Source organism: Hemiscyllium ocellatum, chromosome 7 (assembly GCF_020745735.1).
Source record: "Hemiscyllium ocellatum isolate sHemOce1 chromosome 7, sHemOce1.pat.X.cur, whole genome shotgun sequence".
NCBI classification, from domain to species: Eukaryota; Metazoa; Chordata; class Chondrichthyes; order Orectolobiformes; family Hemiscylliidae; genus Hemiscyllium; species Hemiscyllium ocellatum.
Window position 1 is genome coordinate 69,983,175 of NC_083407.1, and position 12,930 is coordinate 69,996,104.

Here is a 12,930-nt window from a genome sequence, read left to right on the forward strand (position 1 = left end):
CTTTTTTAGATTAGAATCAGTCTGAACATTGGGGCACAGAAAGCCTCACACAGGGCACCTCACACCTTCAATGCACTAGCCGGGCCAGCGTGGCACCTATTGTTAAAGTTCACTCGAGAATGTAACTGTTCTGGAATTTACATATGAAAGAGCTGAAACCAACATGCCATTCTAAAAGATGAGACTTTAACAATCAATCCAGATCTTATTCAATATTTAATTTCAGTTACATCAGACTGTAAACTGTTGCTATAAATTCTATATCCTATGATCTTATACTCCATAACCACCAGATGATGGAGCAGTGCTCCGAAAGCTAGTGCTTCCAAATAAACCAGTTGGACTATAACCTGGAGTTGTGCAATTTTTAACTTTGTACACCACAGTCCAGCACCGCACCTCCAAATCAGGTTAGGTAAATTAACCATGCTAAATTGCCCATAGTATTCAGGGATGTGTAGGTTAGGTACATTAGTCACAGGTAAATGTAGAGTAATAGGGGAGAGGAATGGGTCTGGGTGAATTACTCTTCAGAGGGTTGGTGTGGGCTTGTTGGGCCAAAGGGCCTGTTTCTACACTGTAGGGATTCTATGATAATCTGATGATGAGAGGTGAGGAAATGCACAGTTTAGGTGTATTGCTGGAAAAAAGTGGTAATATGTGGAAGTCATGGGGAGAAGAGCAATAGTGCATTATATAAAGTGAGGTTGGTGAGAGTGGAGAAAAGTGGTGAAGTGATAGAAGGCATAATAGAGAAATGAAAAGATTAAATAGAGCAGGTGAGTTGGCTAGATAGCATTTAAAAGACTCACAGTGTGTGACAAAATAGGATGCAGACAAGAAAACAAAAATTTGCAAGTTTGCTAGTGGAGATAAAGAGTTAGTCTTACTTCCAGTGGTAAGTGACCCTTTAAGAACAAGGTTTAATGGGCCTTATCAAATCAAAATGAAATTGGGTGAGGTGAATTATTTGATAAGAATGCCAGGTCAAAAGCAATCTCACAGAGCATGTCATGTGAATCTGCTAAAAAAGATATTTTGATAGGGAAGGAAAGCAAAGGGACAATGTGTTATTTGTTACAATACAGAGTGAAGCATCAAATTCAGTTGATACTAAATTGGACATTTCTCAAATTAATTTGAACAATGAGGCAGTTCTCAAAAATTGGGCTATTGAGTTACCTTCAAATGAAAATCGAATTGACCTGAAAGACTTGTTTTAATCACATGGGGAGATACATGGGAATAAGCTGGGAAGTACAACTCTGATTGCACATGATGCAAAAGTTTAATAGAATCCCTACAATGTGGAAACAGGCCATTTGGTCTAACAAGTCCACACCAACCCTCCGAAGAGTAATCCACCCAGACCCATTCCACTATATTTACGCCTAACTAACACATCTAACATACACATCCCTGAACACTGTGGGCAATTTAGCATGGCCAATTCATCTAACCTGCACATCTTTGGATTGCGGGAAGAAGCCAAAGCACTTGGAGAAAACCCACGCAGACACAGGGAGAATGTGCATACTCCACACACAGCCGCCACAGACTGAAATCGAACCCGGATCCCTGGTGCAGTGAGGCAGCAGTGCGAACCACTGAGCCACCGTGCTGCCCGAAGTAGGAAATGCTGTTCCAATTAAGCAACATCCCAAAGACTTAACCCATTAAAGTTGGAGCAAGTTCAAAACGAGATTGAATGTTCGCTCAAAGACATTAAAATCGAAATGAATTGTAGTGAATGGAGCTCACTAATAGTGGTAGTGCCAAAACTAGATGGTACCCAACGATTATGTATGGACTATCGCAATGTCAATGCATTCACAAAATCTGATTCATATCCTATTCCACATTTGGAAGACTGTATTCAGAAGATGGGACAAGCAACTTATATTATAAAGTTGGACTTATTCAGAAGAAACTGGCAGGTACCTTTACCTGAAAGAGACAAGGAAATTTTGGCTTTTTGAATGGATTATAACAGTTTAAAGTCACGCCATTTGGCATGAAAAATGCGCCAGTCACATTTCAAAAGCTAACCAAAAACATAATTTCTGGATTACCCAATTGTGTGGTGTACATTGACGATCTGGTGATTTTTAGTCACACATGGAAAGAACATTTACAGCATCTATTGGAATTATTTGATTAACTTTGGGAGGCAGATTTGGTGATAAACCTGACCAAGCATGAGGTGGCAAAAGCCCAAGTCACATTCCTAGGCCATATTATTGGACATGGACAGATGGTCCCATGGGATGTGAAAAGATTTTTGGGGAGTTTCCTATACCATTGATGAAGAGCAAAGTACAACAAATTCCTGGGATTGAGTTATTTTTATTGGAAGTTCATATTGAATTTTAATAGCATAGTTGCTCCACTGATTGGCTGCTTGAAGAAGTGCAGAAAGTTTCAGTGGTTAGAAAAGTGTCAGAAGGCATTTGACAGCATGAAAGCTGTGTTAACCACACTTAATTATGCAAAGCCATTCGAAATGGCTATTGATGTGGGTGTCAAGAAGAAAAGGAGAAGTTAGAAAGACCTATTGAATATTTTTCCATAAAATTGAATAATCATTTCAAAAACTCCACAGTTGAGAAAGAGACCTTGAATTCAGTATATTTGTTGCAACATTCAACATGTATATTGCCCATAATGTCTGAGGCAATTGTATATACTGATCATAACCTTTTAAAGTTTTTGGGAAAATTTAAAGATAAAAATACCAGACTCTGTTTAGAGCTTAATATTGCAGGCATTCATTTCGAAAAGAGAACATAATTGCTGAATCGTTGCTGCAACTTTGAAGAAAGACGGAGATGGTGGCAGTAAAAAAAAAGACTGAAATGAACTGTAGTACTGAATATTTGCATACTTAGAGCCAATGTAATATGTAGGTATTGTAGTTTACTATTAGCATAATGTGAAAGGCTTTTAAAAAAGCCATCTCTTTATATTGATGATTAATTTTTTAAAAGGAGGGCAAGTGTTACAATACTATGGCTTTAAGAGGTGTATTTTGTCATGATTTTTATATGTCGAAAGGTTAAGACAGAGGCACAGACTGGTCTGCTCAAAGTCAATAGAGCAAACCGCATGTGAGGCCGTTGGTTTTTTTTTAAAACAAGTAGAAGCCTGTACGGGTGGGTCAAGCTCTCACAGAACCAGGATTTTTAGTTTTAGCTTTCTGCAGTGGGTGCAATCTTGAAGCTGGATGTGGAAGCTCTTATTTCTGTCTCGGTTACAGCTAAAAGCTGAGGTTCAGCTCCTGCTACTAGAATTGCAGGTAAGACAATCTAATTTACTGAATTTGTCTTTATTAAGAATGTGTTTATGGGATGTTACTATATTGGAACAATTAATTAGTAGCTAATATATATTATTTTGTTAAGCATTTCAATAGAGTTAAGCCAATTCTTTTGTTTTATTTTATACTGTCTGTAAAAAGAAAGTGTGTTTTGTTTACAGTTGAGTAGTTTGACCAACTGAATTGCATCCGGAATGCAATGCGTGACACTTACCTTTAAAATAAGAAAACATTAAGATTCTGGGCAACCTTCGCAATATATTTTGAAGGGGTTTGGTCAAGTACATAACATTGTTGATGCAGTGCTGCTTTGTCCTGGATGGCATTAAGCTTCTTGAGTGTTATTGGAGCTGCACCCATTCAGGCAAATGGGAAGTATAGCATCACATTCCTGACTTGTGCCTCATAGATGGTGGCAGGTTTTGGTCATTGGTGTGTGTGTGTGTGGTGGGGGGGGGTGGGGGGGTTGTTTTGTCAGGAAATGAGTTCCTTATCACAGAATTCTTAGTCTCTGAACTGCCTTTGTGTTTATGTGGTGAGTCCAGTTGAGTTTATGGTCAATGGTAATCCCAAGGATGTTGATCATAGGTAATACCATTGAATGTCAAGAGGCGGTGGTTAGATGGGCTCATATTTGTGATGGTCATTGTCTGGCATTTGTGTGGCATGAATGTTACTTATCAGGCCAAGCCCTGGATATTGTCCACACCTTACTGCATTTGAACATGGACTACTTCAGTATCTGAGGAGTCGCCAATGGCACTGAACATTGCACAGTCATCAATGAACATCCCCACTTCTGACCTTGTGATGGAGGGAAGGTCACTGATGAAGCAGCTGAAGTTGGTTGAGCCTAAGACTCTCTCCTGAGGAATTCCTGCAGAAATGTCCTGGAGCTGAGATGATTGATCTCCAACAAGCATGACCATTTTCCTATGTGTCAGGTACGACTCCAACCAGCAGAGACTTTGCCCGATACCCATTGATTCCAGTTTTTGTTGGACTCCTTGATGCCTTGAGGCCTCAGTCGAATGCAGCCTTGGTGTCAAGGGCTGTCACTCTCACCTCACCTCTGGAATTCAGCTCTTTTGTCCATGTTTGAACCAAGGCTGTAATGAAGTCAGGAGCTGAGTGGCCTTGATGGACTCCAAACTGGGCATTACTGAGCAAGTCATTGCTGAGCAGATGCTGCTTTATAACACTGTAGGTGATACCTTCCATTACATTATGATGATTGAGGGTAGGCTGACGGGCCAGTAATTGGCTGGATTTGGCCTGCTTTTTTGTGCACAGTGGGGGCAATGCCAGTGTTGACTAGAGGAACAACAAGTTCTGGAGCACAAGACTTCAGTACTATTGCCAGAATGTTGTCAGGGCCCACCTTGATATGATGTGGAGTGAATCGAATTAGCTGAAGACTGGTATTTGTAACACTGGGGACCATTGGAGGAAGCAGAGATGGATCACCCACTTAGCACACTTCTGGCTGAAGATTGCTGCAAATGTTTCAGCTGTATCTCAGCATTGGTGTGCTGAGCTCTTCCATCATTGAGGATGGGAAATTTGTTGACAAAGTTAAAAACCATACAACACCAGGTTATAGTCCAACAGGTTTATTTGGAAGCACTAGCTTTCAGAGGTGCTGCTCCTTCATCAGGTGGTTGTGGAATATGAGATCATAAAACACATAATTTATAGCAAAAGATTACACTTTCATAGAATGATAAATTGAACATATATTCAATATACACTGTATGGCACTTAATCTTTTGCTATAAATTCTGCATTTTATGATCTTATATTCGACAACCACCTGAAAGCTACTGCTTCCAAATAAATCTGTTGGGACTATAATTTGGTGTTGTGTGCTTTTAACTTCGCCCACCCCAGTCCAACACTAGCTCCGACACATCATCATATTTGTGGAGCCTCCTTCTCCAGTCAATTGTTTAATTGTTCACCACCATTCATGATTGAATGTTTCAGGACTGAGGAGCTTAGATCTGATCCTTTGGTTTTGTGATTGCTTAACTCTGTCTATCATTTGCTGCTTATGCTGTTTGGCATGTAAGTAGTCCTATTTGATAGCATCACCAGACTGTTTTTACCTATATAAAAATGAGGTGTCAATGACTGAAGATGCTGGAAACCAGACTCTGGATTAGTGGTGCTGGAGTTGAGGCAGGGCTGACTGGAGAGAGGTTAGGTGCCGGCACATTGCTGCAAGCGTGGAGCGGAGGATCTTGAAGGAGGACTGTTGCTGGTGTTTTTGAATCTGTAGTCTGTACTAGTCCAGCACCACTAATCCAGAATCTCATTTTAGATATGCCCAGTACTGTTCCTGACATGGCCTCCTGCACTGTCCTAATACTTTGCATTTGTTTCACCATTTAAATAATATTCAGTTCCTCCAAAGCTGCATAAGCATTTTTTTTCCCCAACAGTATACTCCATCTGCCAAGTTTTTGTCCACTTACCTATCCTGTCTATATCATTCCTCAGACTGTGTCATCCTCACCACTTGCCCTCCCACCTATTTTCGTTATCTGCAAACTTGGCTATAGTAAATTCGCCCTCCTCATCTAATTCATTATAGATATGTTGTATATAATTGTGGCTCCAGCACTAATCACTGTGGCACAAAACTGGTTATAGGCTGTCATCTTGAAAATGATCCCCTTACCCCAAGTCTGTATTCTTTTAGTTAGACAATCCTCAAACTACACTAATATCTTACCTAGAACACTATGAGCTCTTATATAAGTAGCCTAATGTATAGTACCTTGTCAAACACTTTCTGAAAATTCAAATATTACATCCACTGATTCACCTTTATTTATCAGGCAACTTATCTTCTCAAAGAATTATAGTAAATTTGTCAGGTATGATTTTCCATTATGAAAACATGCTGAGTGTCTGATTATATTGTGTCATTCTAAATTCTCTGCTATTACAGTATCCTTTATTAAAGAAGAACATTACTGTATTCCCATAACAGACTTTGAGCTAACTGGTCTATGGTTACCCTCTTTGTCTCCCCTTTTTCAATAAAGGTGTCACATTGGTAGATTTCAATCCTCTCTAAAGTAACAAGCGCAAGTGAAAACGAACATGTGGACCTTTAAGGTAAGCAAATGATAAAACGAATATCGTTCAAAATATTTACTTTTCTCTGCAGTAAAATTGATGTTGACTCGACTTGAAGACCTAACTTAGGAGCGCCCCCTGCTGTCATGTACACTTGGTGAATTGATCATTGAAACGAACGGTGGAGTTGATAGTGTCTTATCAATAAATCATTTCACTTGCTTTAAACAATCTATACACCAGAGACTTTTTTTTTACGCTGTGCTCTAGGAATTATTTCCAAGCGATGCATTTAAATATCCTGTGAGATTCATCTGTTGGTAGTGTGACAGAGGTTTCGCGAATTTCTGGGAGTATTGCTTGGATACAAACTATAAGCGACTTCTGTGACTTCATCCCGCGTCATTGTTTAATATTGTTAGTGATCACATGGTTACATGTTTTATTCTGTTTATTGACAGCAGTGGGAATAGATTCCTAGATGACTTAACGCTAGCCTGGGACGGGAGTTATCCAGATTCTAAATATTCCGAACAGCACGCAGCAAGAATACGGATGTTATGTATTATTTAACGTGATTGTATACCATTCAATCTTCTAGCCTGTTTCCTTACTTTTGAAAAGGGAATTAAAAACTTTTTTCCTCGTATTGTGATTATCAAATTACCTGGAATGCACAATTTGAATAAGATACTGGATAACTGGTGGAAATTTGAAGACAAAACCCGGTGATGCCGGATTTTATGGATCACTGAGCTTGGAAAGGTTCTGACAGTTGTAGTTTACTGCTCCAGGAATGCAGTCTCAGTTAGGAATATATGTCAAACATCAGAAAGTCTGTGTCAAACAAAATATGTCATATTATTTTTCATATATTAAGGGTGCGTTTAAGATGTACTTGCGACATTGAGTCCTAAAAAAAATTGCAATTTTGAATTAATTTACGTTTTCTTCCAAAATAGTGAAGCAAGAGGCAACACTAGTTCAGTTCTCCAGTTGTCCTCTTTCTGAGGACATTTCTACCTGCAACTTCCCCTCCTTCCTTCATAAAAGCATTTTAATTATCTCCTTTGTTAATTATTCTCCAATAAATTGTTATTGTCACCAATCAACATGTGATATTTGATCTTTATTTTAAGAGTTTGTATTTATTTCGTCCAGCATTGCTGTGCAAAGGTCAGCTGATAAACGTCTAAATGAATTATAGTTAAACCCCGACCTTTCCTGTTCACACTCTGATGACCCCTTTTCAAGGATCAAAATGTATTGTATCGTCAGTCAAAGGATTACATTTGCGTTGTATTTCTTCATTTATTAAAAAAAAGCGATGAAATGCTGCTGATATTCTATTTTGTTCATGACGAGCACGATTTAAGCAGAGTATGGGAATGGCATATACACAACACATATTAGGTAAGAAAGAATTCCATTCCAAAAGTCCACAATTGATCAGGTTTTCCCAAATAACTAAGCAAGGTGGTGCCAATGTTAATGCGCTTACCAGTGAACTATCTGACTTTACCACCTGAAAACGAGCTGAAGGAGGAACTAAATTCTTTACTAAATGAAAATATTTATCTTACACATACTCCAAAAAGGAGCAACTGTTCATTTAAGTTGCATCTATTTAAATAAAATGGTCGCTGGCTTACTGCATTGTAAAGCATTTGGATTTTAACCGATTCTTCAGGAAAGCTACAATGGAGGGGGACGCCGGGGGTTGGGGTGGGGATAAGGGAGAGACCGTTTCCTTTAAATTGTGTTTGTAATGTTACAACACTTTTATCTTTGACATTTTTAGTGCAGACACTACATATTCTTAGTCATTCCTTTTATATTTGAAGTACAAGCTGGCTGAAACAAACGTAGTCTTCCAGGGGTTCTTTTGCGCGAGGAATTCTTACCTGGTAAGCATCAGGAATATTGACCGTCTGTCCGTGTTCCGCCACATAACCAATGATTCCTTTCCCCCAAGGCACCTGGACTTCGTTGGAGTTTTCCATACTGCACGAAGGTAGGACTGTGGTCCCTGCGTGCACGTCAAAGAATTTGGACACTAGAGTCTTTTTATTGGAAGTTCCTTCCACAAGGAACAAGGAGCATCGGTCGGCATCGACCAGGATACAGACGAAGATGAGGATTTTGTAGCTCAGGCTGGTCAGGTCCAAATCATTGGAGATGTCTTTGACGAGTTCCAGAAAGAATTCTCTCTCGTTGGTATCCCTGAGTTCGCATTTGTAGTCGATCGCCGTGGATGCATACTGAGGGATATTGACCCGAGATTCCAATAAGGCGCTCAAGATGTGGGCTGTGGTGGGAGGTAGCGAGCTGGCTTTCCTGAGGAGAGCTCGCCTCCTCATGCTGGAGAGTGGTTCCTTGTCCCTGGAGTTCACGTGCTCGTCGTAAGTCCGGTTGACGGTCATCGCCTTAGATCTGGCAAAGTTTTTTCTGAGCTCCCGCTGGGAGGGTCTCCTCTGCAGGCCATCTCCTTTGGTCACCCAGCACTCCTTGGCGGCAGCGCCCTTCTCCCCTGTAGTGGGGGTCGATGGGGTTTTGCTGAGATGATGCTGCTTGAGCCATTTCTCCACCGCGCTGTATTTGCCTTTCCTCAGCAGGTAGTCTTCGAAAAGATCTGGATGATTATCCAGAAAAGTTTCCACTTCGGAGAAGTCTAGCTTTGTAGACCCCGACATAGCTGGAACTAGAGAAGTCTTAGTCAGTCTAACGAATTGTATCCCACTGAAGTATCATTTCAGTATGTTCAATCCTTAACCTGCGTTTACGATAATCTACAGGTTAGAATTCAGGCATATTTAAAGTGAATAATCCGCCTGAGCGCCATGCTGTACATATACACGACCGCACTCAATGATTTCTCACTAACGATTGATGTGAGCAGCCTGCTGTTTGATGCTCTCTGATATCTTGCCGTGAAAGGAATGACAGTCTAGTCGGCTCTGTTATCTGCCCATGTTGGGAGCGCTGATGCTGCGTAACAAGGCACGGCCAAGAATGACAGAGAAAGCGTGGATCCTCCTGATCCACTGACGTAAAGGGGTCACTGTTTGCTGCCGAAGTCTACCCTGATTTCTGGTGCAGTAACATCCCGCTCCTAGTTTGTTCCGTCCTTGCCAGGATGAATAATATCATTTCTGGTAAACCTTCAAGAAATATTGGATTGCATTCTCCAGCAAACTGATATCGAAAGACAATGGTGAAAAGGTTCAAATGTGTTAGAACGGCAATAGGTTTATTCTCGGAATACAAAAGGTTCCTGAATGTCGGACTAAATTAATAACAAGCCTTTTTTTTACCTGAATGAAAGAATACGTTCGACTATATAATCATCTACGGTAGATGTGAACCAGATATTTCTGATTAAAGCAATTATTTTTATTTTGTCTCTGGTTTACACAATATTCATTTTGTTGGTCTCTCCATCGAAGTAATTTACTAAACGAATAAGCAGCGTTAAACAAATAGGAAAGGAGTAAGCAGCGTTGAACAAATGGGATAGGTAAGGCACAGCTCCCCGTCCAATCCATACAATGTGCTGAAATGAATGGATTATAATTGCCTCCAACAAGCAGCGACTTCAATGAGAAGTGTTCAGTGAGATTTACGTAAAACGTAGGACTTCTTCCGCATTTCCACCCCCCCCCCCCCCCCCCCAGCCAGAGGGACTGCTTCGTAGGATCTGTGTTCCATGCCTTACAATTTATTTTCTAGCGAAGATTTCCCCGCTTTAAAGCTCGCACTTCTCCTTACACGGTATCATGAAAAGATACAGCAGCATCAATGTTGTCACAACTCATTTACAAGCACCGCGCCCACAAGTGAAGGCGGCTCGTGGAGAAATGTGCCACCACACCAAATACAATCCGATGAAATGTGCAGGATTTATTTTTGAAAAATAAAATTTCTTTCTTCAGTGAGGTAACAATTAAGAACTGTTGTCTCAATCCTCTGTCATGTCTGTGTCAATGAAAGTCGTTTTTGTTGACCTTTGTTGAGATTTGTCTCTGTACGGCCAGTTGAGTCTGAAATGAAAAGCAGCAGAGCTGGGAATAAGTCAGTGTGTGTGAGTACAAAAGCGAGCACCACCGAATGGAACTGGGTTTCAATTCCAGACTGAGATTTTCTGAAAGACTTTCAGACTCGTGACGAAAGCCATGTCAGTGACTGACACGCATGCGTGCCCGCTACCTTTCATTGATGCTCGCGCCCTTCCGGGTAAATGGGCGAGTTGCAATCTGATCGCTTCAGAACCATGTGGCTCGCTCAGCAGCTCGCACATTCTTCATTTTCTCTCTGATCCCCTGATGTTGGTGTTTTCAGGTGTAAACCAATGACCAGATTTTGGACCTTGTTATGAATGGCGAGTGGGAATTAAAGTGCTGTTGTGCAAAGAAGCAGTGATCTGTGCACTGGCTGCCTCATTGGCTCGACTTGTCAGTTCATACATCTATTTCTAGTGTTTAATTCTTAGCAATGCTATTTTTATTAAATTACAGACTCACCTACAGTAAAAGGCTTAGTCTGAACAATATGTAGTCCTGGATCGTCTTCCAAATGTGAATATTTGCGGGTGATTACAATGTTATTTAATTGTGAAACTGAAAATATTGAAAATGCTTTGATATCAATGAATAAGGTTGTGATAGACTCGTAGAAGCACTGAGTCGGCTTTACAAGAGATGGTAAGCCGTTGTTTTTGGTTTATAAACGGCCCCACTCCGCAGTGTTTCAGTCATTCTGATTCGAGGAGTAATGACACAATCGCATCTCCTCCGAACGTGGAGTCATAGCATCGTCAATTCCGATTGCAAACAAAACTGCTGTCTGCCTCAGTGTACCTTTCACCAACTGTCACTGTGTAATATTCAGTTCGAGCAAACTGCATCATGTGACCTGGAGGAAACAAATATACCGCCGCCTCCAATATTTACCCGTTACAGACAAGCTTATTTGCCAGGTGAGGGTGCTTAGAAATTAAACCTGTCTCTTTTATTGCTTTGTACTTTGTTTGGAAATGCTGTTCGCAGTTGTAGCTTGAGGCGGTTTGTCCTTTCAACGTGGCTGTCTCATCTCATTGGCTTCCTCTGAAGCAATGAAATGCTGCAGTTAATTATTTACACCATTAGCACATTTTAACTATTATTCTGATCAATTTTGAAAACATTTGTGTTTAACGTTCTTAGCATAAAATTTCTCTTAACTGAGATAAATTAGAGATCACGGCATTAAAGGCAGAAGTTTTTTGTTGTATCTGTCAATCTATAGGTAACACAGGGTCCCCGTTAATTTGCACATCTTCCAAATGAAAGCTACACATGGAAGTACTCGGATTGAAATCTTATACTCAAATTCAACATTCTAAAAACGATCTTTCTTTTCCAAACTTCGGGCTAACAACTTTCAAACAACATTTAGAGTGTTTTCACATAGCCGTTGATCGCTAAATGCTTCACAGCCAATTAACGTTAACGCGTAACGGGAAACCCAGTCGGTTCAAATCGAGTCGCCATAATTTTAACAGTTCATAGAGCTGCTCTCTTACTACAGAGACGACTCGGGGTGATTTAACCTGAGGGCCACCACACCTCATGCCAGGGGAGAAGTTGAGAAGGAGAGTCCTTCATGGTAACCTCAGAATTGAACCCACGCTGACGGCATCATACCCCCAGCCCTGAAGATGGGTTACACCCGAAACGTCGATTTCTACACCTCCTGTTGCTGCCTGGTTTGCTGTGTTCTTCCAGCCTCCTTAGCAAACTAACCTGCAGCCAACTGAACGAAACCGACCCCACCCAGCCACTGATATGTAGCTAAAGATAAACATAGAATTTACATGTTCTTCGATTAGTCAGTGGTCTGGGATCTTAAACACCCGTAGAACAAACTTAGTGTTAGTGTCACAGCTGGAGAAGGGCACGTTAGACAACTGGCCATGAATCATTAACTCGGTATTGAATGTCTGACTAGATTATGTGTTCATGCGGAAGACACTTAAGCCAAGGCAGAATGTAATCTTGGGGTTTTCAATGTCCACCACTACTACTGGTCAAACTGGACAAGTTCTAAAGGAAATAGTTGCTAGACTGGGTCTGCGGCAGGTAGTGTATGAAACAACAAGTTGTAAAAACATACTTGGCCTCATGCTCACCAATCTGTCCATGACAGTATTGGTAGGAAACTTTGTGGAGATGAAGTCCTACCTCCACATTGAAAGTAGCTTGCACAATATTCAGCATCTTTTGTGATTCCTCAGATGCTGAAGTAGTCCACACCTAAGTGCAAGAAGACCTGGACAATATTGAATTCATGGGTTGTATTAAGGACCAGACCAGACACCATCAAAGGATTTTACAAAGGCAGTGCAGACCCTAATCTTTTCTAGTTGCCTGTATTGCTAGCAAGACAAAGCTTTTCACTGTGCCTTGGTACATGTGACAATCAATTCAATTCAATTCAAGTGCGCACTCCAATGCGATGCAACTGATCAAACTAACTCATGTTAAACAAAA

The 12,930-nt window shown here is 40.7% G+C and overlaps 1 protein-coding gene across 1 annotated transcript in view; it reads right to left on the bottom strand.

Moving 5' to 3' along the window:
- The window catches only part of pde11a (phosphodiesterase 11a), a 394,952-nt gene extending 385,682 nt beyond the window's left edge, over positions 1-9,270 (bottom strand). Inside the window, exon 1 of the mRNA XM_060828117.1 lies at positions 8,308-9,270. Coding sequence (XP_060684100.1) covers positions 8,308-9,096 — 789 coding nt within the window. The 5' untranslated portion in view covers positions 9,097-9,270. The remainder of the gene's footprint in view (positions 1-8,307) is intronic.
- Positions 9,271-12,930: the final 3,660 nt, after the last annotated feature.